The sequence below is a fragment of the Choloepus didactylus genome, chromosome 15 (genome assembly GCF_015220235.1).
Source record: "Choloepus didactylus isolate mChoDid1 chromosome 15, mChoDid1.pri, whole genome shotgun sequence".
Lineage (NCBI taxonomy): Eukaryota > Metazoa > Chordata > Mammalia > Pilosa > Megalonychidae > Choloepus > Choloepus didactylus.
This window is the reverse complement of record NC_051321.1, coordinates 65,226,718-65,254,158: the sequence shown is the minus strand read 5'-3', so window position 1 is coordinate 65,254,158 and position 27,441 is coordinate 65,226,718. Positions and strand designations below refer to the sequence as shown.

At 36.1% G+C, this 27,441-nt stretch overlaps 2 protein-coding genes across 11 annotated transcripts in view; both read left to right on the top strand.

The window, feature by feature from the left end:
- The window catches only part of DNA2 (DNA replication helicase/nuclease 2), a 61,086-nt gene extending 50,627 nt beyond the window's left edge, over window positions 1-10,459 (top strand). The window contains exons 15-21 of the mRNA XM_037804680.1: window positions 4,562-4,755; window positions 4,841-4,930; window positions 5,016-5,220; window positions 6,627-6,716; window positions 7,764-7,946; window positions 8,685-8,831; window positions 9,427-10,459. Of these exons, the coding sequence (XP_037660608.1) occupies window positions 4,562-4,755; window positions 4,841-4,930; window positions 5,016-5,220; window positions 6,627-6,716; window positions 7,764-7,946; window positions 8,685-8,831; window positions 9,427-9,495 (978 nt within the window). The 3' untranslated portion in view covers window positions 9,496-10,459. The remainder of the gene's footprint in view (window positions 1-4,561; window positions 4,756-4,840; window positions 4,931-5,015; window positions 5,221-6,626; window positions 6,717-7,763; window positions 7,947-8,684; window positions 8,832-9,426) is intronic.
- Window positions 10,460-24,302: 13,843 nt separating this feature from the next.
- RUFY2 (RUN and FYVE domain containing 2) overlaps window positions 24,303-27,441 on the top strand; it is a 95,205-nt gene continuing 92,066 nt past the window's right edge. For 3 of the 10 annotated variants that reach the window (XM_037805406.1, XM_037805404.1, XM_037805409.1), the window contains exons 1-2: window positions 24,305-24,710; window positions 26,252-26,425. In XM_037805406.1, the coding sequence (XP_037661334.1) occupies window positions 24,602-24,710; window positions 26,252-26,425 (283 nt within the window). In that variant the 5' untranslated portion in view covers window positions 24,305-24,601. Of the gene's footprint in view, window positions 24,711-26,251; window positions 26,426-27,441 lie in introns of those variants that run through there. The other 7 variants (XR_005212095.1, XM_037805407.1, XM_037805410.1 and 4 more) reach the window with 6 other exon arrangements.

Here is a 27,441-nt window from a genome sequence, read left to right as displayed (position 1 = left end):
TTGAGATATATTCACATACCATACAGTCATCCATGGTGTACAATCAACTGTTCATAGTACTATCATATAGTTGTGCATTCATTACCCCAATCTATTTTTGAACAGTATCCTTACACCAGAAAGAATAAGAATAAAAAATAAAAGTATAAAAGAACACCCAAATCATCCCCCATCCCCCCCTATTTTTCATTTAGTTTTTGTCCCCATTTTTCTACTCATCCATCCATACACTGGATAAAGGGAGTACGATCCTCAAGATTTTCACAATCACACTGTCACCCCTTGTAAGCTACATTGTTATACAATCGTCTTTAAGAGTCAAGGCTACTGAGTTGGGTTTTGATAGTTTCAGGTGTTTACTTCTAACTATTCCAATACATTAAAACCCAAAAAAGTGTTATCTGTATAGTGCATAAGAATGTCTACCAGAGTAACCTCTCGACTCTGTTTGAAATCTCTCAGCCAGTGAAACTTTATTTTGTTTCATTTCACATCCCCCTTTTGGTCAAGACGATGTTCTCAATCCCACGGTGCTGGGTCCAGATTCATCCCTGGGAGTCATATCCTGCATTGCCAAGGAGATTTACATCCCTGGGAGTCAGGTCCCACTTGGGAGGGAGGGGGGCAGTGAGTTCACCTGCCAAGTTGGCTTAGCTAGAGAGAGAGAGGGCCACATCTGAGTAACAAAGAGGTACTCGGGGGTAGACTCTTAGGCACAATTATATGCAGGTTTAGCCTCTCCTTTGCAGCAAGGAGCCCAAGCCCCAAGATAGAGTGCTCAGCGTACCAAGCTGTCAGTCCTCAATGTTTGTGAGAGAACATCAGCAACTCTGATTGTCTTTTGATGTCTGCAGGGTTCTGTTGTAGTATCCTGTTTCATTCTTGATGTTAGTAATTTTGTGTTTCCTCTCTTTTTCTTTGTCAGTTTTCCTAGAGGTTTGTCAATTTTATTGATCTTCTCAAAGAACCAGCTCTTTGTTTTATTGGTCTTCTCTACTTTTTGTTTCAAATTCCCATTGATTTCTGCTTTATCTTTATTATTTCCTTCTGCCTGCTTTGGGTTTATTTTGCCCTTTTTTTCTAGGTTCTTAAGAATGAATGCTTAGATTATTGATTTGAGACTGTACCTCTTTTCTAAGGTATGCATTTAGTGTTATAATTTTTTCCTCAGCCTTGCCTTGTTGTGTCCCACCAATTTTGAAATATGTTTTTGTTTTCATTCAGTTGAGTATATTTTCTAGTTTCCTGTGAGATGTCCTCTTTAAACCATGGATTATTTTTGAAGTGTGTTGTTTAGTTTCCAAGTGTTTGGACATTTTCCTTTTGTCTTTTTGTTATGGATTTCTCATTTGATTCTGTTGTGGGAGAATCCTGCTGTGTTACTTTTATTCTTTTAAATTTGTTGAGTTTGTTTTATGTCTCAGTTTATGGTGTGTCTTGGTATATGTTTCATGGGCCTTGAAAAAAGTTGTTTTCTCCTGTCATTTGGTGGAGCATTCTATAAATTGTCAATTAGATCCTATTGGTTGATGGTGTTTTTTAATTCTTCTGTATCCTTGCACAATTTCTGTGTGGTTGTCCTAACAATTGTTGAGAGGAGAGTGTTGAAGTCTCCTACTATGTTGTGGATTTGTCTGTTTCTCTTTTCATTTTTATCACTATTTACTTCCCATATTTTGCAACTTTGTTGTTTGGTGCATATATATTTGGGAATGCTAAGTTTTCTTGGTGAATCGACCCTTTTAGTGTGTATAATGTCCTTCTCTGTCTCTGGTAATTTTTCTTGCTCTGAAGTCTACTTTATCTGATATTAATATAGCCACTCCTGCTTTCCTTTGGTTAATGTTCACATGATATATCTTTTTCATCCTTTTCCTTTTGACATGCCTCCATCATTGTATTTAGAGTGAGTTTCTTATAAACAGCATATAATTAGGTAATATTTTAAATCTACTCTGCCAGTGTATCTTTTAATTCATATAGTTAAACCATTTATAATAGTTATGGGTAGGTTAAAGCTTGAATCTGTCATTTTATTTTTTGTTTTATGTTGTTTTTTTGTTTCTGTTTTCTTTTGCCTGCCTTCCTGTGGATTACTTGAAAACTTGTTAGAATTCCATTTTGATATATCTATAGTGTTTTTGAATGTGTCTCTTTGTATAGCTTTTTTAGTGGTTGCTCTCAGTATTACATTATATATACATAACTTAGCACAGTCTACTGGTGTGGTCATTTTACCTGTTCAAGCAAAGTTGAGAAACCACCTCTCTACACTTCCTAGTTTATAATGTAATTGTCTTAAATATTTCTTCAACATACATTTAAGACTACATCAAACAGTGTTACAATGTTTGCCTCAACTGTCAAACATAATTTTGAGGATAAGAAATAAGGAGAAGGAAAGTCTATTATGTTTACTAATATTTTTGCTTACCATGTTCTTTCTCCTGCAGTTCCTAGGTTCCTTCTTTCATCATTTCCTTTCTGCTTAGAGAACTTTCTTTAGTCATTCTTTTAGGGTGGTAGGTCAGCTAGCAATAAATTCTTAGTTTTCCTTCCAAGTGAGAATGTCTCGAATTTCCTCTTCATTACTGAAGGATAGGTATAGTTCTCAGGTTAACACTTCTTTTCTTTCATGATTTAAAAAATATTTTCCATTTCCCTCTAGTCTCTGGTGGTTTCTGTTGAGAAATACACCACTGTTTGAATTGTTTTTCTCCCATAGGTAAGGTGTCATTTTCTCTGACTACTTTCAAGATTTTTTTCTTTTACTTTAGTTTTCAGAATTTTAATTATGCTGTGTCCTAGAGAGGATTTCTTTGGGTTTTTCTTGTTTGGGGTTCTTTCAGTTTATTGAATCTGTAGATTTAATGTCTCTTGCCAAATTTGGAATGCTTTTAGCCATTATTTCTTTGAATACTTTTTTTGGCCCCTTTCTCTTTCTCTTCTCCTTCTGGGATTGCAAAGATACAAAGATCTTTTGTTATAGTCCCACAGATTCCTGAGGTTATGTTCATTTTTTTAAATCCAGTCTGCTTTTGCTCATTTGTTCAGATCATGGAATTTCTATTTTTCCATATTCCACTTCATATATATTTTTTCCTGTCTCCTCCATTCTTTTGTTGAGCCCGTCCACAGATTTTTTTTTAATTTTAGTTGTTGTATTTTCCAGTTTTGAAATTTCCATTTTGTTCTTCCTTTTATCTTCTGTTTCTTTGCTGAGACTCTATTTTGTGCTGAGACTTTCTGTTTTTCATTTTATTCAACTGTATTCAAATTGGATGTTGAAGCTTTTTATCAGAGCTGCTTTAAAATCTTTGTCAGTTGATTCTAACATATCTGTCTTAATGTTGACATCTGTTGATTTCTTTTTTCATTCAGTTTGAAATTTTCCTTGTTTTTGTTATGATGAGTGATTTTAATTGAAACCTGAGCATTTTCATGTTGTTATGAGACTGTGAGTCTCACTTTAAACTTCTGTTTGGGCTGGCTTTCTCTAACACTGTTCTAGTAGGGGAAGACAGTGTGCTGCCTCATGGCTGCCAGATGGGGAGTAGAACGTACTTGGTCTCCTTTGACAACCAAGGTGGGGGAGGCTGCTTGTTACCGCTGGTCAGGGTGGAAGTCCAGGCTGACATTGCAGGGCAGGGGCTTCCAAAATTCTGGCTCCCTCCGTGGTCTTCTCTGACCCTATCCTGGCAGGGGTGTTTGGGCTCTTCATTACAGCCGTGTAAGGGTGGAAGTCTAGCCTCCCCATTGGCTTTTGACATTTGGTCTTTGGTGTTTGCAGGACTGGGGCCACAACTTTTTCTGTGGTGTTTGGATAGAATAGAGTAGGTATTGTGTAAGTTTTCTGTGTTGCTAGGTTTTCCCTTTCCTGCTCCTTTGGCTAGAGAGAGCAAGCCTTTGTTGGGACCTTTTTTTGGTCTGTACCCATTCATGTTTCTGGGTTGCTGGCTTCTTCAGCTTCAAGTCTGGGATATATGAGGCAAGAAGAAATCCTGGAAAACTAACCACCATGTTGTGCTGTGAGTCCTAAGGTCTTTAGCCGGTCTGCCTTCTCTCCATTTTTCAGAATCTTCTTATATTTGTTTTATTATAATGCCCAGGGTTTTTAGTTGTTCTTAGTGGGAGTAATAGGGGAAAGTACATATACTCCATCTTCTTGAAAGTGGAAGTCCTGGTTGATATTTTTTAAAAAACTTATTAACTTATTACCTCTTGAATATTTCAGATTTCCATTTGGAAATATCCAACTATGAACATTGTTGATGGTATCTGGAAAATTTATTTGCCTTTTTTCAATTCTTAGTAAAAAAAATTTTTTTTAATTTTTGCATGCTGTAAACATTTCAGAATTAAAATAATACTGGAGGATTCCTTTTATAACAGAGGACAAAGTTTTTTTTTTTATCCTTTGGTTTCAAAAATGGGAAAACCAAATTACATTTCTTTTAAATATTAAATATGATCTAAATTTACAACAGCTCTAAAAAGTAAATTTTAAAATATTTTAAATTAAAAAAAGAATAACTGATCTAATTTCTTTATTTGATTTTAGCTTATAGTTGCAACAACATGCATGGGAATAAATCATCCAATTTTTTCCCGTAAAATTTTTGATTTTTGTATTGTGGATGAAGCCTCTCAAATTAGCCAGCCGGTTTGCCTGGGACCTCTTTTTTTTTCACGGAGATTCGTGTTGGTGGGGGATCATCAACAGCTTCCTCCCCTCGTGCTAAACTGTGAAGCAAGGTAAGCAGACCTTTAAGTTTAAATTGGATTCTTCTTAAGGGGCAGTTTTAGTACATCAGTAAGCCTGTATTTGATTTGTTGACAGAGCCCTTGGCATGAGTGAAAGCTTATTCAAGAGGCTAGAGCAGAATAAGAATGCTGTGGTACAATTAACTGTGCAGTACAGAATGAACAGGTATTTATAACAGTGTCAGTTATACGTGAGTTTTATGTTTGCTTTCATCTTCCAAAATTAAAATTATTTTTTTAAATTCCCTTAGTAAAATTATGTCTGTAAGTAATAAGCTGATATATGAGGGAAAGCTGGAGTGCGGATCAGACAAAGTGGCTAATGCAGTGATAAATCTACCTAACTTTAAAGATGTGAAGTTGGAACTGGAATTTTATGTTGATTATTCTGAAAATCCTTGGCTCGATGGAGTATTTGATCCAAACAATCCTGTTTGTTTTCTTAATACAGACAAGGTAAAAAAAATTTTTTTGTTTTTTTTTCTTTTTGTCTTATTAAAATTTTTCAATTTGCAGTGGTGTATGCTTAATTAGAGCTTATTAGTTATAAGGTAAAACTGGTGTACTTCTTGTACTTCAACACAAAAAGTCTTTTCTTTCTATAGACTCAGTATTTTTGGTAGGACATTTATTCTGGGAATTGACAGATATCAAATTTTACTTTTGAAGATGGAAAGGAGGTAAGTGAACTCAAGGGCATAATTGCATTTCCTAAAAGAAATTGGCAATGATACTACCAAAGGGCTGGGTACAGAGTCAGTGGAAGTTAGGGTAAATTGATATCATTTTAAAGACTTATTTACAAACCATTGAACAAAAATTTCCATTTAACAAAAATCTTTACAAAGACTTTAAATTACTTGATTCCTTAGTTCTAGGAACTAAGAAGAAAGTTTTAACTCTATGAATATAATTTATATAGTGCTTCTCTACATTGATTTGAAAGTCTTTATAGAAGTTCAAATAAAAATATAGTGGCCAATTTTATTTCTGCATATTACTCTAAAATAATTAATGTCCTTTTTTGTTATTAAGATGGGTGGGCCCAGCTGATGGATTAAAATAGGGCCTAAACACATGTACCTCAGTGGAATTTTTATTTTCTTGGATATTGGCCATAAGATTCCAGGTTCAAGAATTTTATTTTATCTTAACACGTAGGGGCAGGCAGGCTCTGGGAAATTTATTCATGTAAACTGATCTCACAAATGAGTTGCTTTTACAAACCAGAATTCCAGTTTATTAATTATAATTTGCAATTATTTATCTTACAAATGCTTGCTTGGGTTCCTAATTTTGCTACTCAAGTTTCTTCTTTCTTAGCATCAGGATTCCAAGTAAGTTGTATTAAAAATAATCAAGGTTGCTTAGGGATGTTATGGGCGCAAAATAGTACTCAGAGTTGAATATGAGGTATGGTAGAGCCTAGGTAAAGCTCATCTGCTCTGTTATTTGTATAAAAGGCAACAAGAAAATAGAAATAGCACAGATGTTGGAGCTAGATTTACTTTGAATCCCTGCCACGATTTACTGTGTGGTCTTAGACAAGTTATTTATCCTCTCTGGCCTTTCATTCCTATAAAATGGGGGATAATAAAGTTTGTAAAGCACTTGGCCAAATGTGTGATCAGCTTTTGTAGAGACTGTAGTCTGAATCATAGCATGATTAAGATGGGTTGCTACTTCGTGGCTTTCTGAAAGTGACTAATATCACTCATTTTATACCTTCACATTTTAGGACAAAGATATATTTCATCTGTCTCCAAGCCTGGTAGTAACAGTGTCCGTGGCCATCTGTGTACATAAAATAATCTTAACTTCAGCAGTTGTTTTACAAGCAGGATGTATTTTTTTCTATATAGGTTCCAGCCCCAGAACAAGTTGAAAAAGGTGGTGTGAGCAACCTAACAGAGGCCAAATTCATAGTTTTCCTGGCCTCAGTTTTTATTAAGGTAATTTAGAATGACCTGTGAATTTTGAGAACTAATTACCATCAATGTACAAAGTCATAGAATGTTAAGGCTGTAAGGAACAAGATCTGGCATTAGCCTTTGTTTGTTAAAATAAGGAGACTGAGCCCTGATTGGTTTTGTTTTATTTTGAGAAAAAGATATATGTCTAAGACATAATTTTTTATAATTCCATTTTGGGTTTCTATTCAGGATAACTTTTTGTTACATCAGAGAATTCCAGTCTTGCCAATACTGTGCTTGCTGCAGTCTGTATGATTGAGGATTATAAAACTTGTTTATGTAAGGGATAGCAGAAAGTGAAATATATTTCTTCATACTTTTTTTTTTTTTTTGGTCTGGCAGCACTGTTTAGTGGCATGCAAACCAATATACTGCTATGGACATTTAAAAATCAAAGAATTTAAGCTTTATATCCATATTAATTTTCTTGATTAACTGCAGTTAAGTTAATGACATAAGTTAATATCCTTGTTTGTAGGAAACGTACATGGAAGTATTATGAGTTCAAGGAGTATGAGATATGCAACCTGCTCTCAAATGTTCAGAAGATGATAAATGGGTGGATAGATAATTGATAGAAAGATAATAGATATAGTTGAAAGAAAGAGGGGGGAGGGAGGAAGGAAGGAAGGAAAGGAAGGAAGGAGAAAGAAAGGTACTGTAAAGGTAGCAAAATGTAAAATTGGTAGATACAGATATCTGGGGGTGGGGGGATGTTGGAGTTCTCTGTATGGGGTTTGTATTGTATTTGCAACTGTCCTATATGTTTGAAATTATTTCAAAATAAAAATTTAAAAAAAATCAAAGGATCAGTTATGATGAGGGAATTATTTCATCATGGTAAATATGGATGTAAACTTATAGAGCAAATTCAATAATTGTATTTATTTCTTTTATAAGATGGGAACATGTCTTATAAACATCAGTTGGGCACATAATGTAAACATTTGATTTAGTAATTTTGGTAAAGCTTAAAACATAAAAAGTCAGAAATTTCCGTTTTAAGTTGTATCCTTTTCTGTTTAGGCTGGATGTAATCCCTCTGATATTGGTATCATTGCACCGTACAAGCAACAATTAAAGATCATCAATGATTTATTGGCACATTCTTCTGTTGGGATGGTCGAAGTTAATACAGTAGATAAATACCAAGGAAGAGACAAAAGTATCATCTTAGTGTCTTTTGTTAGAAGTAATAAGGGTGGAACTGTGAGTTAATTGTATTTACTACTGATTCATTTGGGGCATTTTAAACATTAAGGCTTCCTACTTAATTTAAATTTATAGGTAACTCCAGGGTTTTTTTGTTTGGTTTTGTCTTTTGCATTTTTACTTCCTTTGATTAATTTTTCTTGACTATGTAATAATCTGTATGGTTTTAAAAATATATGTAGTCGTGCAGTTAAAAACTCTCCCTTCTTCCTTCATCAACTCAGTTTCTGCCACATCCTCACAGATAATCACATTTTTTGTTTCTTTTGTAATCTGCTAGAATTTCTTTGTGCATTTAATAACATAGCTTGGAGCTCTTTCCATGTCAATACAGAGAGAGATGTCATTCCTTTTTTTTTCAGTTGTGTAGTTTTTCCATTGTATGGATGTATCATAATATATCTAATCTCTCCCCTAAGTCTTTTATAATTTTTTTATTACTATTACAAACAATGCTACAAATGAGTGGAGAAAGCACCAACTATTTACTTCTATTATTTGTATTTGATAATTTTAAATTATGGCTGGTTATAATCTACAACATAAAAATTTAAAGTGAGTATGGGTGGTTTTGCCTAGAATTTCAAATGTGTTGATGAAGAATTTTAGCAATTCATGTTTTTAAAAGTAGAAAAAAAGTTCAAGGCAAACTATATTCTTTGTCAGAACTAACTGAAATGATTGTAACGTATATAATCAGAAAACTCAAGTAATTGAAAATTGTATTTCTTACAGCTTGGGGAGCTCTTGAGAGATTGGAGACGTCTTAATGTTGCTATCACCAGAGCCAAACATAAATTAATTCTTCTTGGATGTGTCTCCTCATTGAACTGCTATCCTCCTTTGGAGAAGCTGCTTTCTCATCTAAACTCAGAAAAATTAATATCCTTTTTGTTCTTTACATGGTCATGTTTGATTGTGCTGTTTTGTGTACTTTAGTTGTCTGCTGGTATATATTATGTGTCCTGTGTTTTTCATGGATTTATTTCAAAGATCAGATTCTACAAAAGAAAGAGAAAACAATTCACAGAGAATAAGGTTAAGCAAATAATGAAATGATGACATGATAAGGGTAGTTTGTGAGGTGAGAAAGGGAAAAAGAGGAACTTGATCTGTTGCCCTAAGCTATAATCCTAGCACATCTATGAAAATTAATTTATCCCTTCTGGTCCCTCTCACCCCAAATAAATAGCTTTTTTGTATCCAGGACAAAGCATTGTATTGAAAAAAATGGGCAATTATTCCTTGTCATATAGTAGATTATTTTAAAACTAGATCATCTTTAAAAGAACTTGTATAAACATCTTAGGCTAAGACATATGAGCCTTACTGCTTAAGTACATAATGATCTGAAGAATAACAAAATTTTTTTTAAGCAGTCTTGCAAACCAAATTACAAAATGTTAAAGAATAATGTCATAAAATGTTTTTGTGCATTTCATATTGTGTTGAATATATCTTCCTTAATTTATTTTACATCATTGATCTTCCACCAGGAGAACATGAAAGTCTTGGTTACATATTGGGTGATTTTCAAAGAGGATAAAGCACCGTTACCCTTGCCTTTTTCTTATCGGGCAGTGGTCTCTTCCAACTGCTCTCTTTGCAGCTTGGGTGTGCTGTAAAATCAGCACGTGCTTAGACTGTGAAGATCATTCTTATTCAAAGGCACTCTGTTCAGAGGTCTAGTTTTTTGTTTTTTATTTTTTTGGTATAATCGTAAACATGAAGCTCTGTCACCATACAATATTTAACACATTTTTTTAGTACAAATGTACCTAAAACTGTGAAAAGTCTAGATTAATAGAATTATAAATGTGTTTTTGTATGATAAATTTGATAAATTTTTACCAGCTTCAAAGATGGATTACTTTTAAATTTGAGGTGTAAACTTTTAAAGTTCAGGGCTTATTGATTTTGTAGATTTTTTTATAAGAATTTTGTTTATTTGAAGACTGGAAAAAGAAAGGTGATTTCTTTTCTTTATTTAAGAATAATCTTGTGATGATGGGAACATTGGTGTGGTTCTTTTCTAGATTTCTAGGTCCTGATCCGAAGGCCATTTTGCTGAGTTTTTCCCTGACTTTGCTTTCTGCTATCAGATTTGTTTTCACTTTAAATGTAGCCTTTTAAGTTATGATTTCTACTTCCAGTTAATTTCTTATTCCTTCCCCCTCCCTTGTTATTTTTAGTATTCCTGAGAAGATTTGGATATAAAAGGAAATAATCCTTGTTCTTGTTGTGAGAAGAAATTTTATTTACTGAATTGACGATAAATTAAAAAGATATGTCCCTATATTCAGCTATTCATATTCATATGCCCCTTTGTTTTGGGGCATTACTAAGTTTTCCCTTTTTATGTAAAGATGATTGTAAAACAAAAGTCAATTAAGTTTATGGTGACAGATTTTAACCTCAGTGTTTTCATCTTCTAGAGGGAAATCTTCCATTTCTCTTAAGGTTTATTATTATTATTTTTTAATGCCTGTTAAATATGTTAAAGTTTTTGCTTTACCTCATGTATTTATTATTATTATTATTATTATTATTATAACTATTTGAAGTTTTCATTAAATAAATTGTTTTCTACTGTTGGATCTTACTGTATCAATTATTAATACTGAATAATAATTAATTTGGGGGTTGTACAGCATTTTTTCAGGTGTGACAGGTGAAATATTGATCTTGCTCTAAAGCTGAAACCAAGAAGCGTTGAAATTATAAAGAGATTTATGGGAGACACACAAGACGGGTTTGACTTGATCAAAGAGAGACAATATTTAGAGAGACCAGACAGGAAAACCTGGAAAAGTTGCTGTAATAGGACTTAAATATTGGTTTGGGATCATGGGAGTATAAAACAGGAAGGAATCTATGATAACTTCAGTTCCTGGGAGTGAGGTGAATAGAAAAGTACTTTTGATTTAGTCAGTGGCTGCTTCGTTCCAGGGATGGAAGGCCTGAAAAAGTAAAGCTCTGTAGAAAGAGAACCTGGGGAGGAGTTCCGTGTTTCCTGTCATTTGGGGCTTTGTTTCAGTCACAGGATTCTGGCCTTTTAATTATTTAAATGAGGCACTGTGAGTTGGAGGCTTGGGGCAGTCAAACCCAGAGCAGACCTCCAAGGAGCTCATAGTGCAATGAGTGTGGCACCATCCGTGCTAAGGACTAAGACAGCAGTGGCTACGGATATCCAGCCTTGTTGAACTCTCAGTTTGTGCAGTCCCCGATCAAAAGCACCACTAGCCTTTTCTTTATAGTGAAAGTCATATTGTGAAGACGTTGTAGCCATTCCAGTGGCCCCATTCCTGACTCAATTCAGAGTTTCCAACTCAATTCAGAGTTTCTTCCTCTTGACCTCTCTCTCTTCCTCTTTTCTCTGGTTCCTTTCTTTTCCTCCCCATCCGTTACTCTCTAAAGGCAGGTCTTCCCCAGAGTTCTATGCTTCCTCTGACCCTCTTCTCTCTCTTTGGGCATTTGCTGGCTTCAGCCATCACCTGTGTGGCTGTCACCAAATCTATACCCTACTTGATCTATCGTTCAGTTCTAGCTTCTGCCTTCACAATGTTCTATGGGCATTTGAGACTCAGTATACACAGACTGACATTTCATCTTCTAATGCCTTCCTCCTGTGATCCCTATTTCTGTAAATGGCAAACACTACAGATTTTGGAAAACGAAATTTCTTTGTAATATCATCCTTCAGTAATCACTACTTGAATTTTGTGTGTCGTAATGTAGACTGGTGTTTAAAAAACAAAAATTACCACAACCCACAGTAAAAAAATACATTTTACATCATGAGTCAATATACATGTATATATGTGTGTGTGTATGAATCTGAAATAGTACTTTCACAAAACAGTGTTTATTCTTCTAATATTTTCCACCCTATGCCATTAAAAAATGCTGGTTGCAACCTGTTTTATTGCTTTCATGTCCTACTAATAGGTTGGAATACGCAGTTTGTAATATAAATTATTCTCTAATTCTTTTTTATATCTTTGTTGTAACTTTACTAAACTTTTTAAACTTTAAAATTTTTTATTATGAAATACTTTCAAACTTACAAGACAGTTTAAAAAAATAATACATACCACATACAGAGAACTCCAGCATACCCGTATCCCCCCATATACCCAGATCTACCAATTTTAATATTTTGTCACATTTGCCATATTCTGTCTGTCCATCATTCTATTCATCTATCTGCCTGTCTGATTGCCTGTTTATCATTGTTTTCTGAACACCTGTGTGTAGGTTGTACACATCATGTGCCTTGAACACTTAATACTGTCGTGTACATTTCCTAAGAATGAGAATATTCACTTACGTATCCACCTGAAGTGCAGTTATCAGGTTCAAGAAATTTGACATTGATATGAAGCTTACAGTCTCTATTCCATTTTTTCTATATGTCCCAGTAATGTCCCTTTGAGTTTTCTCTCCTTCCTGTTAGTTCCTATCCAGAATTATGTATTGCCTTTGACATTGTCTCTTAGTTGCTTTTTTTTTTTAATTGTGGGAATACACATACAACATAAAGTTTCCCATCTCAACTACTTCCAATACATACCACTCAGTGGGATTGATCACATCACTGTGTTGTGGTACCCTTTTCACTTTCCATTACTAAAACTTTCCCATGTCTCCAAACAAATGCTACACCCATTTACATTAACTCTCCATTTTCCCTGCCCCATCCCCTGGCAACCTGTACTCTAATTTTTGTGTCTAGCTTGAATATTGTCCAATATTTTCTTTATAATTTACCTTGGGGCTTAAATTTAACATCATAAATCTGTAATAATCTTGTTTGCTTTGATACCAATTTAATAGCATCAATAGCATACATAAACTATGTTCCTATATTCCTCTGTCCCCCTACCTTTATATAGTTCCTATTGCAAATTACATATTTACATATTGAGTGCAAAACCATTGATACATCATTAAATTTTATACATTTGCCTTTTAGTTCCTGTAGGAGGAAAATTTGGAGTTACAAATGAAAAATACAGTAGTAGTGGTTTTATATTTACCCATGTCATCTTTACCAGAGATCTTTATTTCCTCATGTGGCTCTAATCAATTGTCTAGTTCCTTTCAACCTGCAGAACTCAGTTTAATATTTCTTGTACAGCTGGTCTAGTGGTGACAAAGTCCCTCAGCTTTTGTTTATTTGAGAATGTTTTAATTCTTCCCTCATTTTTTTTAATTTTTAAATTTATTTTTGTTATGGAATATTTCTCATAGAAATGTGAAAAATATAATAAATACTTAGTATATCCAGCATTTGCTATATATATAGCAAATCTTAACATTTTGCCGCATTCCCTTCAGATTTTTTTTCAATTCAGTTTTATTGAGATATATTCACATACCCTGCAATCATCCACAGTATACAGTTGTTCACAGTACCATCATATAGTGTGTATTCATCACCAAAATCAATTTTTGAACATTTTCATTCCTCCAAAAAAATAAGAATAAAAATATAAGAACACCCAAAACATCGTATTCCCCCTTCTACCCTATTACTCATTTAATTTTTGTTCCCATTTTTCTACCCATCTGTCCATACACTGGATAAAGGGAGTGTGAGCCACAAGGTTTTCACAATCACAAAGTCACACCTTGTAAGTTATGTAGTTATAGAATCGTCTTCAAAAATCAAGGCCACTGGCTTGCTTTTCAACAGTTTCAGGTATGTCCTTCTAGTTATTCCAATACACTAAAAAACTAAAAAGAGATACCTATATAATGCATAAGAATACCCTCCAGAATGACCTATAGACTCCAATTTAAATCTCTCAGCCACTGAAACTTTATTTTGTTTTATTTCTCTTCCCCCTTTTGGTCAAGAAGACTTTCTCAATCCCACAATGCCAGGTCCAGGCTCATCCCCGAGAGTCATATCCTGTGTTGCCAGGGAGATTTACATCCCTGGGAGTCAGGTCCCATGTAGGTGGGAGGGCAGTGAGTTTACCTGCCGAGTTGGCTTAGAGAGAGAGAGGCCACGTCTGAGCAACAAAGAGGTTCTCGGGGAGATTCTTAGGCACCATTATAAGTCGGCTTGGCCTCACCTTTACAGTAACAAACTTCATAAGGGCAAGCCCCAAGATTGAGGGCTTGGCCTTCTAAATTGGTAGTTCCCAATGCTTGTGAGAATATCAGTAATTCCCCAAGTGGGGAAGTTTAATATTTCCATGTTTTTCCCCAGTCCCTGAGTGGGGGCGTGGGGCTTTGCAAATACATTTTTATTCTCTGCCCAAATTACCTTGGGATATATCAGGTTTTCACACTAAGCTGTACAAACCAACCAGATCTCCTTCCCTATTCAAAGTTCCATGTAGTTATCCTCCCTTATTTTTGAAAGACAGTTTTACCAGATACAGAATTCTTGGTTGGCAGTTTTTTACTTCCAGCACTTAATTATATTCTCCCACTGCCTTCTAGCCTCCATGGTTTCTGATGAAAAATCAGTCTTATTGAGGGTCCCTTGTACATAACATGTTTCTTCTCTCATGTCTTTCAGAATTCTCTATTTTTGGCATTTGGCAGTTTGATTATAATATGCCATGGCATGGGTCTATCTGAATTTATCCTTTTTGGAGTTTGTTGAGCATTTTGGATGTGTATATTCATGTCTTTTGTTAGATTGGGAAGTTTTCAGCCACTATTTCTTTGAATATTCTGTCTGCCCCTTTCTCTCTTTCTTCTCCTTCTGGGACTCCACAATATGTATATTGGTTCCTTATGCTCTGTTCACTTTTCTTCATTCTTCCTTCTGCTTCTCAAACTGGATGCTTTCAATAGTCTTATCTTCAGGTTCACTGGTTCTTCTGCCTGCTCTAACCTGCTGTTGAACTCTCTAGGGAATTTTTAATTTCTGTTAATTTAATTTCTGAATTTTTAGCTCTGTTTTGCTCCTTTTCATAATTTTCATATCTCTATTGATATTCTCATTGTGCTCATCTATCATTTTCCTGATTTTCTTTAGTTCTTTGTTCATGGTTTCTGTGCTGGTTTGAATCTGTTATGTACCCCATAAAAAGCCATGTTCTTTAATCCAATCTTGTGGGGGTAGACCTATTGTGGGTGAGATTTTTTGATTAGGTTGTTTCCATGGGAATGTAACCCACCCAACCCAAAAGATTATTTTGATTAGATTATTAGCATGTAGGTATGACCCTTCCCATCCAAGGTGGGTCTTGATTAGTTTACTGGAGTCCTTAAGAGAGCTCAGAGGCTGACACAGACGCATATGCTTGGAGATGCAGACAGAAAGACGTTTGTTGATGCTAAGCTAAGAGATGAAGCCCAGAATTTGCCCTGGGGAAGCTAAGAGAGGACCCCTAGATTCTTAGAGAGAAATGCCCTGGGAGAACAAGCAAGGATGTGCAGGAGCTGAGAGAGAGAGAAGCTAAGAGAAACAGAAGTCCAGAGACATTTTGGAGAACTCCATTTTGAAACCAGAACCCAGGAGCAAAGGACCAACAGATGCCAACCACATGCTTCCCAGCTGACAGAGGAGTTCCAGATGCCATCAGCCTTTCTTCAGTGAATGTATCCTCTGGATGATGCCTTAGTTTGGACACTTTTATGGCCTTAGAACTGTAAATTTGTATCCTAATAAATTCCCTTTATAAAAGCCAATCCGTTTCTGGTATTTTGCATAATGGCAGCTTCAGCAGACTGGAACAGTTTCCTTTAGCCCTTTGAGCATATTTTGGACCATTTTTAAAAAAGTCTTTGTTTGGACTGTCCCAGGTCTGGTCCTCTTCATTGATTGTTTTTAATACTTTAATTTTCTCCTCTCCCTGGGCCATCCCTACTGTTTCTTTGTATGTTTTATAATCTTTGTTGAAACCTGGATACTTACATTTTAATGTGTTATGGTTAGAATGTAGACTCTAAGACATCTGTTTAAATTTGTATCCACCTAGTGTTATGACTGAGGTTTCCTAAAATACCAGGAGATAACTTTTATATTTTTAATGCAAATTTATTGAGATATATTCACATAACATACAATCCTTCAAAGCGTACAATCAGCTTTTCATAGTATCATCATATAGTTGTGCATTGGTCACCACAATCTTTGAACATTTTCATTACTCCAAAAAATACAATAAAAATTAAAATAAAAACATCCAAAACATTGCATTACCCTCCCCCATCATTCATTTACTTTTTTTCACACTCATTCATTGTTTTTTTTAACTTTATCAAAAAATGGAAAAACAATAAAAAACATTTCAAACAAAACCAAAGCAAAGGAATAAGAAAAACAACCTAAAATAACTACATTGCTTCCAACATGTTCCTACTGTACCCCAGGAAAATAAACAAACTATAACCAAAGGAATCAGAAAAAAAAAAACAAACCTAAAATAACTACATTGCTTCCAACTTGTTTCTGCCATACCCCCCCCAAAATTAACAAACCATGGTCGTTCCCGAGCATTCCCGTAACATTAAGATTACCCTCCATAATTTATCTTTTCTTATTAGATTATCATTCCCCCTTCACTATTTGCTGTCTATTGCTAGGTCCCCTATTCTACAATATAAAACCATTTATTTTTTCACAGTGTTCACATTAGTGGTAGAATACAATATTTCTCTTTTTGTGCCTGGCTTATTTTGCTCAGCATTATGTCTTCCAGGTTCATCCATGTTGTCATATGTTTCATGACATCATTCCTTCTCACTGCCACATAGTATTCCATTGTGTATATATACCACATTTTGTTTATCCACTCATCTGTTGCAGGACATTTGGATTGTTTTCATCTCTTGGCAATTGTGAATATTGCTGCTGTGAATGTTGGCTTGCAGATATCTATTCGTGCCACTGCTTTCAGATCTTCTGGGTATATACCATTAAGTGCAATTGCTGGATCGAAGGGTAACCCTATCTAGTTTTCTAAGGAACCGCCAGACTGTCTTCCAGAGTGGCTGAACCATTATACAGTCCCACCAACAATGAATAAGGGTTCCAATTTCTCCACATCCTCTCCAGCATTTGTAGTTTCCTATTTGTTTAATGGCAGCCAATCTAATTGGTGTGAGATGATATGTCATTGTGGTCTGAATTTGCATCTCCCTAATAGCTAGTGAAGCTGAATATTTTTTCATGTGTTTTTTGGCCATTTCTATTTCCTCTTCAGAGAACTGTCTTTTCATATCTTTTGCCCATTTTATAATTGGGCTGTCTGTACTATTGTCATTGAGTTGTAGGATTTCTTTATATATGCAAGATATCAGTCTTTTGTCAGATACATGATTTCCAAATATTTTTTCCCATTGAGTTGGCTGCCTCTTCACCTTTTTGACAAATTCCTTGGAGATACAGAAGCTTTTAAGTTTGAGGAGTTCCCATTTATCTATTTTTTCTTTTGTTGCTTGTGCTTTGGGTGTAAGGTTGTTCTAGTTTGCTAATGCTGCCAGAATGCAAAACACCAGAAATGGATTGGCTTTTATAAAGGGGGTTTATTTGGTTACACAGTTACAGTCTTAAGCCCATAAAATGTCCAAAGTAACACATCAGCAATCGGGTACCTTCACTGGAGGATGGCCCATGGTGTCCGGAAAACCTCTGTTAGCTGGGAAGGCATGTGGCTGGCGTCTGCTCCAAAGTTCTGGTTTCAAAATGGCTTTCTCCCAAGACGTTCCTCTCTAGTCTGCAGTTCCTCAAAAATGTCACTCTTAGTTGCACTTGGGGTATTTGTCCTCTCTTAGCTTCTCCGGAGCAAGAGTCTGCTTTCAACGGCCGTCTTTAAACTCTCTCATCTGCAGCTCCTGTGCTTTCTTCAAAGTGTCCCTCTTGGCTGTAGCTCCTCTTCAAAACATCACTCACAGCTGCACTGAGTTCCTTCTGTTATGTCAGCTCATCTATATGGCTCCAGTGATCAACTTAGACCCACCCTGAATGGGCAGAGCAACACCTCCATGGTAATTATCCAATCAGAGTCATCACCCACAGCTGGGTGGGGCGCATTGCAAAGAAACACTCAAAGAATTATAATCTAATCAACACTGATATGTCCACCCACACAAGATTACATCAAAGATAATGGCATTTGGGGGACATAATATATTCAAACAAATATATTCAAACTGGCACAAAGGTCTAAGAAGTGACCTCCTAATGCAAGGTCTTGAAGATGTTTCCCTACATTATCTTCTAGGAGTTTTATGGTACTGTCTCTTATATTGAGGTCTTTAGTTCATTTTGAGTTAATTTTTGTGTAGGTTGTGAGGTAGGGGTCCTCCTTCATTCTTTTGGATACGGATATCCAGTTCTCCCACTTCAGTGGTTTTGGGAGCTTTATCAAAGACCAGTCGATCATAGATCTTGGGGTCTATCTCCGAATTCTCAATTCAATTCCATTGATCAATATGTCTATTTTTTGTGTCAGTACCATGGTGTTTTGACTACTGTGGCTTTATAATAAGCTTCAAAGTCAGGGAGTGTGAGTCCTCCTGCTCTGTTTTTCTTTTTTAGAATGTTTTTAGCAATTTGAGGCATCTTCCCGTTTCAAATAAATTTGATAACTAGCTTTTCCAAGTCTGCAAAGTAGGTTGTTGAAATTTTGATAGGAATTGCATTGAATCTGTAGATGAGTTTGGTTAGAATTGACATCTTAATGACATTTAGCCTTCCTATCTATGAACAAGGAATATTTTTCCATCTTTTCAGGTCCCCTTCTATTTCTTTTAGTAAAGTTACGTAGTTTTCCATGTGTAGGTGTTTTACATCTTTGGTTAAGTTTATTCCTAGGTACTTGATTTTTTTAGTTGCTATTGGGAATTGTATCTTTTTCTTGAGTGTCTGTTCAGTTATATAGGAACATTGCTGACTTATGTACATTAATCTTGTATCCCACTACTTTGCTAAATTTATTAGCTCAAGTAGCTGTGTTGTTGATTTCTCATGGTTTTCCAGATATAAGATCATGTCATCTGCAAATAATGACAGTTTTACTTCTTCCTGTACAATTTGGATGCCTTTTATTTCTTTGTCTTGCCAGATTGCTCCAGCTAGCACTTCCAGCACAATGTTGAATAACAGTGGTGACAGCAGGCATCCTTGTCTTGTTCCTGATCTTAGAGGGAAGGCTTTTAGTCTCTCGCCTTTGAGTACTATGCTGGCTGTGGGTTTTTCATATATGCCCTTTATCATATTGAGGAAGTTTCCTTCAATTCCTACCTTTTGAAGTGTTTCTATCAAAAAAGTATGCTGGATTTTGTTGATTGCTTTTCCAGCATCTATTGAGATGATTATCTGATTTTTCCCTTTTGATTTGTTAATGTGCTGTATTACATTGATTGATTTTCTTATTGAACCATCCTTGCTTGCCTGGAATGAACCCCACTTGGTCATGGTGTATGATTTTTTAAATGTGTTTTTAGATTTGATTTGCAAGTATTTTGTTGAGAATTTTTGCATCTATATTCATTAGGGAGATTGGCCTGTAGTTTTCCTTTCTTGTAGCATCTTTACCTGGTTTTGTTATTAGGCTGGTGTTAGCTTCATAAAATGAGTTAGGTAGTGTTCCATTTTCTTCATTGTTTTAAAGAGTTTAAGTAAGATTGGTATCAGTTCTTTTTGTAAATTTTGGTAGAATTCCCCTGTGAAGCCATCTGGCCCTGGGCACTTATTTGCAGGATGCTTTTTGATGACCAATTGGATCTCTTTGCTTGTGATTGGTTGGTTGAGGTCTTCTGTTTCTTCTCTGGTCAGTCTAGATTGTTTATGTGTTTCCAGGAAATTGTCCATTTCCTCTACATTATCTAGTTTGTTGGCATACAGTTGTTCATAGTATCCTCTTATAGTTTTTTAATTTCTTTGGGATCTGCAGTAATGTCACCTCTCTCATTTATTATTTTGTTTATTTGAGTCTTCTCTCTCTTTTATTTTGTCATTCTAGCTGAGGGCTTGTCAACCTTGTTGACCTTCCCAAAGAACCAACTTTTGGTGTTATTTATTCTCTTTATTATCATTTTTGTTCTCTATGTCATTTATTTCTGCTTTAATCCTTGTTATTTCTTTTCTTCTCCTTAGTTTAGGATTAGTTTGCTGTTCATTTTCTAGTTTCTTCAGTTGCTTCATTAGTTCTGTGATTTTAGCTCTTTCTTATTTTTTAATATCTGCATTTAGAGCTATAAATTTCCCCCTCAGTACCGATTTTGCTGCATTCCGTAAGTTTTGATATGTTTTGTTCTCATTTTCATTTGTCTCTTTATATTTGGCAATTTCTCTTGCTATTTCTTCTTTAAACCACTGATTGTTTAGGAGTGTGTTGTTTAACCTCCAGATATTTGTGAATTTTGTGAGTCTCTGATGGTTAGTGACTTCTAATTGTATTTCACTGTGATCAGAGAATGTGCTTTGAATAATTTCAACCTTTTAAAATTTATTGAGGCTTGTTTTATGGCCCAGCATATGATCTATTCTAGAGAAAGTTCTGTGAGCAGTAGAGAAGAATGTTTATCCTGGTGATTTGGGATGTAATGTTCTATATATGTCTGTTAAATCTAATTCATTTATCAGATTGTTTAGGTTTTCAATTTCCTTATTGTTCCTCTATCTGGTTGATCTATGTAGAGGGCAGAGTGATGTATTGAAGTCTCCCACAATTATTGTGGAAACATCTATTGCTTCCTTCAGTTTTGCCAATGTTTGTCTCATGTATTTTGAGGCATCTTGATGTTGTGCTGCCATCACCGCCATCCATTACTAAAACTTCCATCACCCCCAAATAATTTGTGATTATTATTTCTTCTTGTTGAATTGTCCCTTTTATTAGTGTATAGTGACCTTCTTTGTCTCTTATAACATCCTTGCATTTAAAGTCTGTTTTATCTGAGATTAATATTGCTATTCCAGCTTTCTTTTGGCTGTAGCTTGCATGGAACATTTTTTTCCATCCTTTCAGTTTCTTTGTGTCTCTGTATCTAAGAAGAGTCTCTTGTAAGCAACATATTAATGGTTCATATCTTTTAATCCATTCTGCCATAGTATGCAATGCATAGTATGCTTTAACATTTACAAATAATTTGCATAGATATTTTCTTAATTGAATTTAATCCTAGGGAGTACCTTGCATGGATATTCTGAATTAGCATATGACTTAGGGCAAGTCATTTCCAGAGCTGGAACCCAGGTGTTCAGATTCCTAACTTAGCATTTTTTCCCGGCGCTGGGTTCCCATCCAGTGTTGTGTACATTTTCCAGGTGCTATACAAATGTTCAGAAGCATTGCAGTTGTCATTGTCAATAAATCAAGGCTCGAACCAGCAAGGTTTATGACTGAAAGCCTTGCGACATGTGACGAGGTGTTCCAACTGGATTCATTGTGCTGCTTTGGTCATTGAAAAGACAGCTTCAGTCCCATTCATTTCCACTAAGTCATTACTAGACCCTTCAGGTGATTGGGACTCATAATCCTGGGAAGTGTGAACAAGATGAAGTCTATTTTTCCTGATTTTCAGCTCTTGTAGAGAAATTGCTTTAGAGCATGTAATGAAATATTTTTATATTGCTTTTTCTTTTACTAATTTACTTTTTATTATGAGCTTTAAAAAATTATTTTAAAACTTTTCAAACATGCAAAAGTAGAAGAGCACAATGAACTCCTTTATGTCCATCACCCACATTCAACAGTTACAAGATTATGTTACAGCTGTTTACAACATTCTTTCCTTCTTTACTGAAATATTTTAAAGCAAAATCCAGGCACCATTTAATTTCACCTCTCCGTACTTCAGTATGTAATGAACCTTTAAAACTTAGTTTTTCATTTGCATAATTATGTTTGTAAGTTTAAAAATCTGGATTCATAGCTTTTGTAGACCCTGGACTCAGAACTGATTAATACTCTGCTTCAATCCTATTAAGCACATTTTAAACACATATATGTATACACACATTAAATTCCAATTCTGTTCAACATATGAGAACAAGGGGTGAGAGTATCAAGCAAATGTGTATTTTAGAGTTTAAGAATATCTGCTTCAAAGGGGACAATGCTTTTTTGTTTTAAATAAAGCTGGGCTGTTGATGAATTAATTTTTTTTCCCACTAAAAAGTTCCTTGAGGGAAAGTAGCCTATGAAATAAAGTTCTTTTCCTTTGTTCTCAAGGGTCTATAAAATAATTATAGTTAATTTTATTTGCCTAGAATATAAATCCTTCCTTAGATTATAAAACCTTTGACTGGAGAGAAGCAAAATGAACAATTCAGTTGTTTTTTTTTTTAAGGAAGCATCATTTAATTAATGATTCCTTTATGTTGAACATTTTGGTTTTTGCCATGATATATATAAGACTGCAGTAAACATCTTCCTACATTCAATCTTTTCTTTCATTGATTTTTTAAACTGGTAACATATATACAAAATTTCTCATTTTTTCAGCATAACAATTTAGTTGCATTTTAATTATATTTACTATGTTGTGGTACCATCACCGCCATCCATTACTGAAACTTCCATCACCCCCAAACAGAAACTCTGCACCCAGTAAGCACTGACTCTCCATTTCCCCTACACACCCTTACCCCCCTGTAACTTGTAATCTACTTTCTGTCTCTTTGAACTTACATATTCTAATTGTTTAATGTTATTGAGGTCATACAATATATGTCCTTTTGTGTCATACTTATTTCATCCAAAATGATGTCTTCAAGGTTCAGCCATGTTGTAGCATGTATCAGTACTTCATTCTTTTTATGATTGAAAAATATTCCATTATATGTATGGAACACATTTTTTGTTTCTCCATTCACCTGTTGATGGACACTTGGGTTGCTTCCACCTTTTGGCTATTGCGAATAATGCCGCTATGAACATTGTTGCACAAATAACTGTTTGATTCCCTGCTTTCAATTCTTTTGGGTATATTTCTAGAAATGGGATTGCCAGTTCATATGTAATTCTATGCTTAACTTTCTGAGGAACCATTAAACAGTGGCTGCTTCATTTTACATTCCCACCAACAGTGTAGGAGGGTTTCTATTTCTCCACATCCTTGCTAACATTCATTATTTTCAGTATTTTAATTAATATCCATACAAATGAGGGTGAAGTGATACCCCAATATCTTGTAGCTTTAATTTTCATTATTCTAATTGCTAATGACATTGAGCATCTTTTCATGTATTTATTTGCCATTTGAATATCGTTTTTGGAGAAATGTCTATTAAAATCCTTGTCCCATTTTTAATTAAGTTGTCTTTTTGTTGAGTTGTGGGTGTTTTTTTATATATTCCAGATATTAAATCCTTATCAGATATATGGTTTCCAAACATTTTCTCCTATGCTGTAAGTTGTCTTTTCATGTTTTTGTTAGTGTTCTTTTATGATTATAAAAGACAGAATAGTATTTACCTTTGGTGGGATTGTGATTGGGGGTTAGGGGCAATTCCCTGGGAAGGTGCCTCTGTTCTGTTATTGATCTGGGGGTGGTTACCCAGGCCTTCACTTTATAATGATTCTTTAAATTGTATGTTTTAAATATATTTTCATGTATGAATGATTATTTCACAAAAAAGAAAATTATAAACTAAATAAAAAAAAGTAAAGAAATATAATAAGAACAGAACGTCATACTGGCCAAAGTGACGAGAAAAACATTGCCCCATTTTCACAAAATATCTGGGTCTATTTTTAGCCCAGCCGTAGTCTCCAACTGCTGCTGCTCTAACTAGTTAATAGCTTACTTTCCCCAAACTGATATAACTTAAACCTTGTGTCACCTGACCAGGAGTTTTTTTTTTTTTCCTCCTTAAAATGAGAAAATGCTCTCTTATCGCTACAATTGCATTTTATAAACCAGTGTATTTACTGGTTTAACCGTCTTGATTTGGGGCTTTCTAAATAGTTTCAGTAGATTGCCTACTTTTAATTGCTTCAGATTTTCTAAATTCTTTTGGTCTTCTAAGAGGTTGTGAAGAAAAAGGAGAGCAATCAGGCGTGTTAGCTTTAAACTAGCCAGCCAGTGGAAGAGAAATGTTTGCACGTGGTTCCAACCCCCTTGGCAATCCAGCGTTTGCACGCTAGGCGGGTCCCGCGGAAGGAGACAGGTGATCTGATCAGTGTCATCCAGCGTCTTCTTCCAGCTTGACCTGCGACGCCGACCCGGGCCAGCGACGCGCCCTCTCCACCCTGGCCGCCGAGGCGTCCTCCCGCCGCGGGTGGCGCTGTGGGCCGCGGTAGGCTTGGTTGCAAACGCCGCGGCTTTTGCCGCGGGCCTGGAGGGAGCGGGCTGTTTGCGGGGGCCCACGGAGCCCCAGCCCGACACCGCGCCGCAGGCCATGGGTAGGCGAGCGGGCCGAGAAAGGATGCCGGACTCTGCGTCCTGGGCTAAAGGCCCCCGTTGGGCCGGGAGGACTGAGGAACACTGAAGCAGCTGGGGCGCAACTGGGGCTCGAACCTGGGTCTCGGGCCGACGGGGGCTGCCAGGGACTCGGGGTCGCCCGGGGTCGTCATGGCAACAGGCGTCCGCCACCTAGTTCCTTCCCGCCCGCCCCGCCTCCTTTCGGGGGCCTAGTGGCCGCAGGCTTGTGGTGCGACGGGTTCCAGGAAGGAAGGACAGGCCAGGCCGGAGTGCGGCTTTGGGGTCAGGAGAAGAGTCGGGGAGGAGCTATGACTTTTCAGGTTTGGGGATGGCGTAGGGAAGACATGTCTCGGGCTCTGGCCTGGGCGCCTGACGCCGAGGACGGAGAGGGGGAGCAGTTTCCGTGCACGATCCTGGGTGAGCCCGCCGCGAGGGTCCCGAGGGCACCCACAGGCCTTTGGGCAGCTTTGCTGGGAGGGAGGGAGGCGCGGAAAGGGCGTCAGGCCCGGGCAGGATGCAGGGCCTGGCCCTTTGCCCGGTCTACCCGCGCACCTGCGGCCAGGTCTGGGGGCCGCTCCCGGAGGGGACACATCCCCGAGCCTGGCCCGGGTGCGGCCGCCGCGTGAACGCTCTCTGGCGTGGAAACTGCCAGCGCGGTTTCCTGACTTGGATAGGCTGCAAAGCCGCCCTTTGTCTGGTTGTCGCATCACACATTGAGGATTGTGATGGACACTGTTAAGAAAAATGAGAATTGCTACAGATTATGAAACACCAGGTGTTTTCGCTCCTAACGAAAAAGGGAGTCATGTTACGACGCAGATTGTGGAGATTTTCCATCAGCACCTTGATCGTAGTAGTTGTGGCCGTTTACGTTTTGATTCGTTCAGGATTCAGCGGCAGGCTTCAGGCCTCGCTCTGTGAGATAGAAGGAGAATGCTAGATCATTGGGAACCGTAGACTCTTGTTTAGTGGAGGAAAATTAGACACTTTGTTTATTTGGACGAATATGTATATTTCATAATGTCTGACAAAGTGTTTTATTTTTCTGCATCTCAGCTTTGTCATCTCTGTTTGCTAAGAATATTCCTGCCAGTCATAGTCGTGATGAGAGAATGGGGAAACATTGGAATTTTCAAGTAAATTGAGAATAAAATCTATGGGAAAGGAAAAAAATTTTTTTTTTTATGAATTAAAAATATAAAATTAAGATGTTTAAAAAAATTCATCTGTTAAGGTGGCATTCATACGGAAACAGTTGGCATTATTAGTTGTGTGAAAGGGCAGGGAACTTTAATATGAAACTGGTCCCTGCTTTTATTCCTCTTGGAAAATAAAGGAGTCATGCAGCACTGAACTCCAGTGTGCACTGTGCTTTTACATACCAGTGAAGATTGAACTGCAATGGAAAACAAAAAAAAGCAAAAAAACACAGGATAGAAAGGGTTAAAAAGAATTGAGTGGCTTCACGTGTATCTCAGTATTTGTCAGTGTTTTAATTTATCTGTCATGTTATGGATGATATTTAACCACCTTTTGCCAGTTTATTCTGAACATTTTTGCCTTTGAATTCCATACTTAGAGAATTCTAGCTATTCATTTTTTGCCTGAGACCCTTAAACATGCAACTTATTTCCACAGAAAGTCATTTAAAAAAAAAAACAACTCCATTCCACCTGAGAGGTACCACAAAAGTAAAAGAAATACAGGACAATGGACAGTGTGCAGGAGATTGAGAATAATTCATAAACTTTAGCTGGAGTGGGCAAGGTAGTTTTCTATGGCATGTGTGAGGGAGACATAAAGAGAAGTTAAGTAGAGATTTAGGTTTAGTTGGGGAGGTATTCAGTTTGTCGGCCAAGGAAAAACAAACCACTGTTGGTTTTATAAGGGAAGGAGTTTGTTTATTTTTCAGTGTTATGTCTTGGAAATGATGTTGGACTCCTTTCTTGTGATTTCAGCTGCAAAAGACCCCACAGCTGTAGAGAGAGCAAACTTGTTAAATATGGCTAAACTGAGTATCAAAGGACTCATTGAATCTGCTCTAAGTTTTGGACGCACTTTGGATTCAGACTATCCCCCCTTGCAGCAGTTCTTTGTTGTTATGGAACATTGTCTGAAACACGGTCTTAAAGGTATCATGAGATTTTTTTTTAAGTTAATTAACTTTAGAATCTACCCTTTCCTTTCCATCTTTACACATCCTTGAAAATGTATTTTTTTGAGGCCATTGTAATGATTACTTCGTATTTTAAAATATTGAGTGGGTTCATTTGTGGGAGAAATAATATCTTACTGCTTTTGCTTCCTAATGATAGTGTTCAGAAAATGCTTAGTTATTAGTGTTTTGTAAAAAGCATATTGATTTTTAAATGTTTTCAACATATTACTCTGAACTGTTTTTCATTTTCTAGGATAATTATTTAGTTTTAAATTATGATGATTCTGATATGAACTCATATTAATAGTTTGAGCCTTATTGAACAAGTGCATTAAAATAGTTGACTTGAAGTTGAGACCTTAGTATATGGGAAACATATTAGAAAAGTATCTTCTGTTTGGGTTGTTACAGAATGTGAGTGGGTCCCTGAAAATGATATTAACAGATCTGTATTCTACTACATAGTTCATATTGTATGAGTATTACATGGAATATGTTTGTTTTCTATTTAATTAACAAACATTGCATAATAACTTATTTTACTCATAATAATAATGATTTACTTATAATTGTTGGCGGTTTTGGTCTCTAGTTCATATGATCAACATTTGTGTAGAGGGATATGTAAGTTAAGAGTTGTGTACTAGGATGGCTATTATAAAGCAAAAAGAAGCTTGCCTGTTTTGTTAAGAACCTGGGTGAGTTGTAAAGGTGTAGAAGCTTGAAAGTAGAGATAAGTGTAAAAAGCAAAAGAGGAAATTTACCTAAACGCACTTTCCTTCATTCCGTTACATACACCTCCCTAAAGTGAATCAGTGTTATTCTTCTAGCCCCTTTCTTTTTGTTTTTTTTCTTTTATTCTAAATAGAATCATGCCTTGTGACTTCCTCTTTTATTTTTTAAACTTCATGTGACTTGGAGATCTTTCCATTTATATTAAAATTTCTTAAAATTTTAATGGCCACATAGTATTTCATAGTATGCATATAC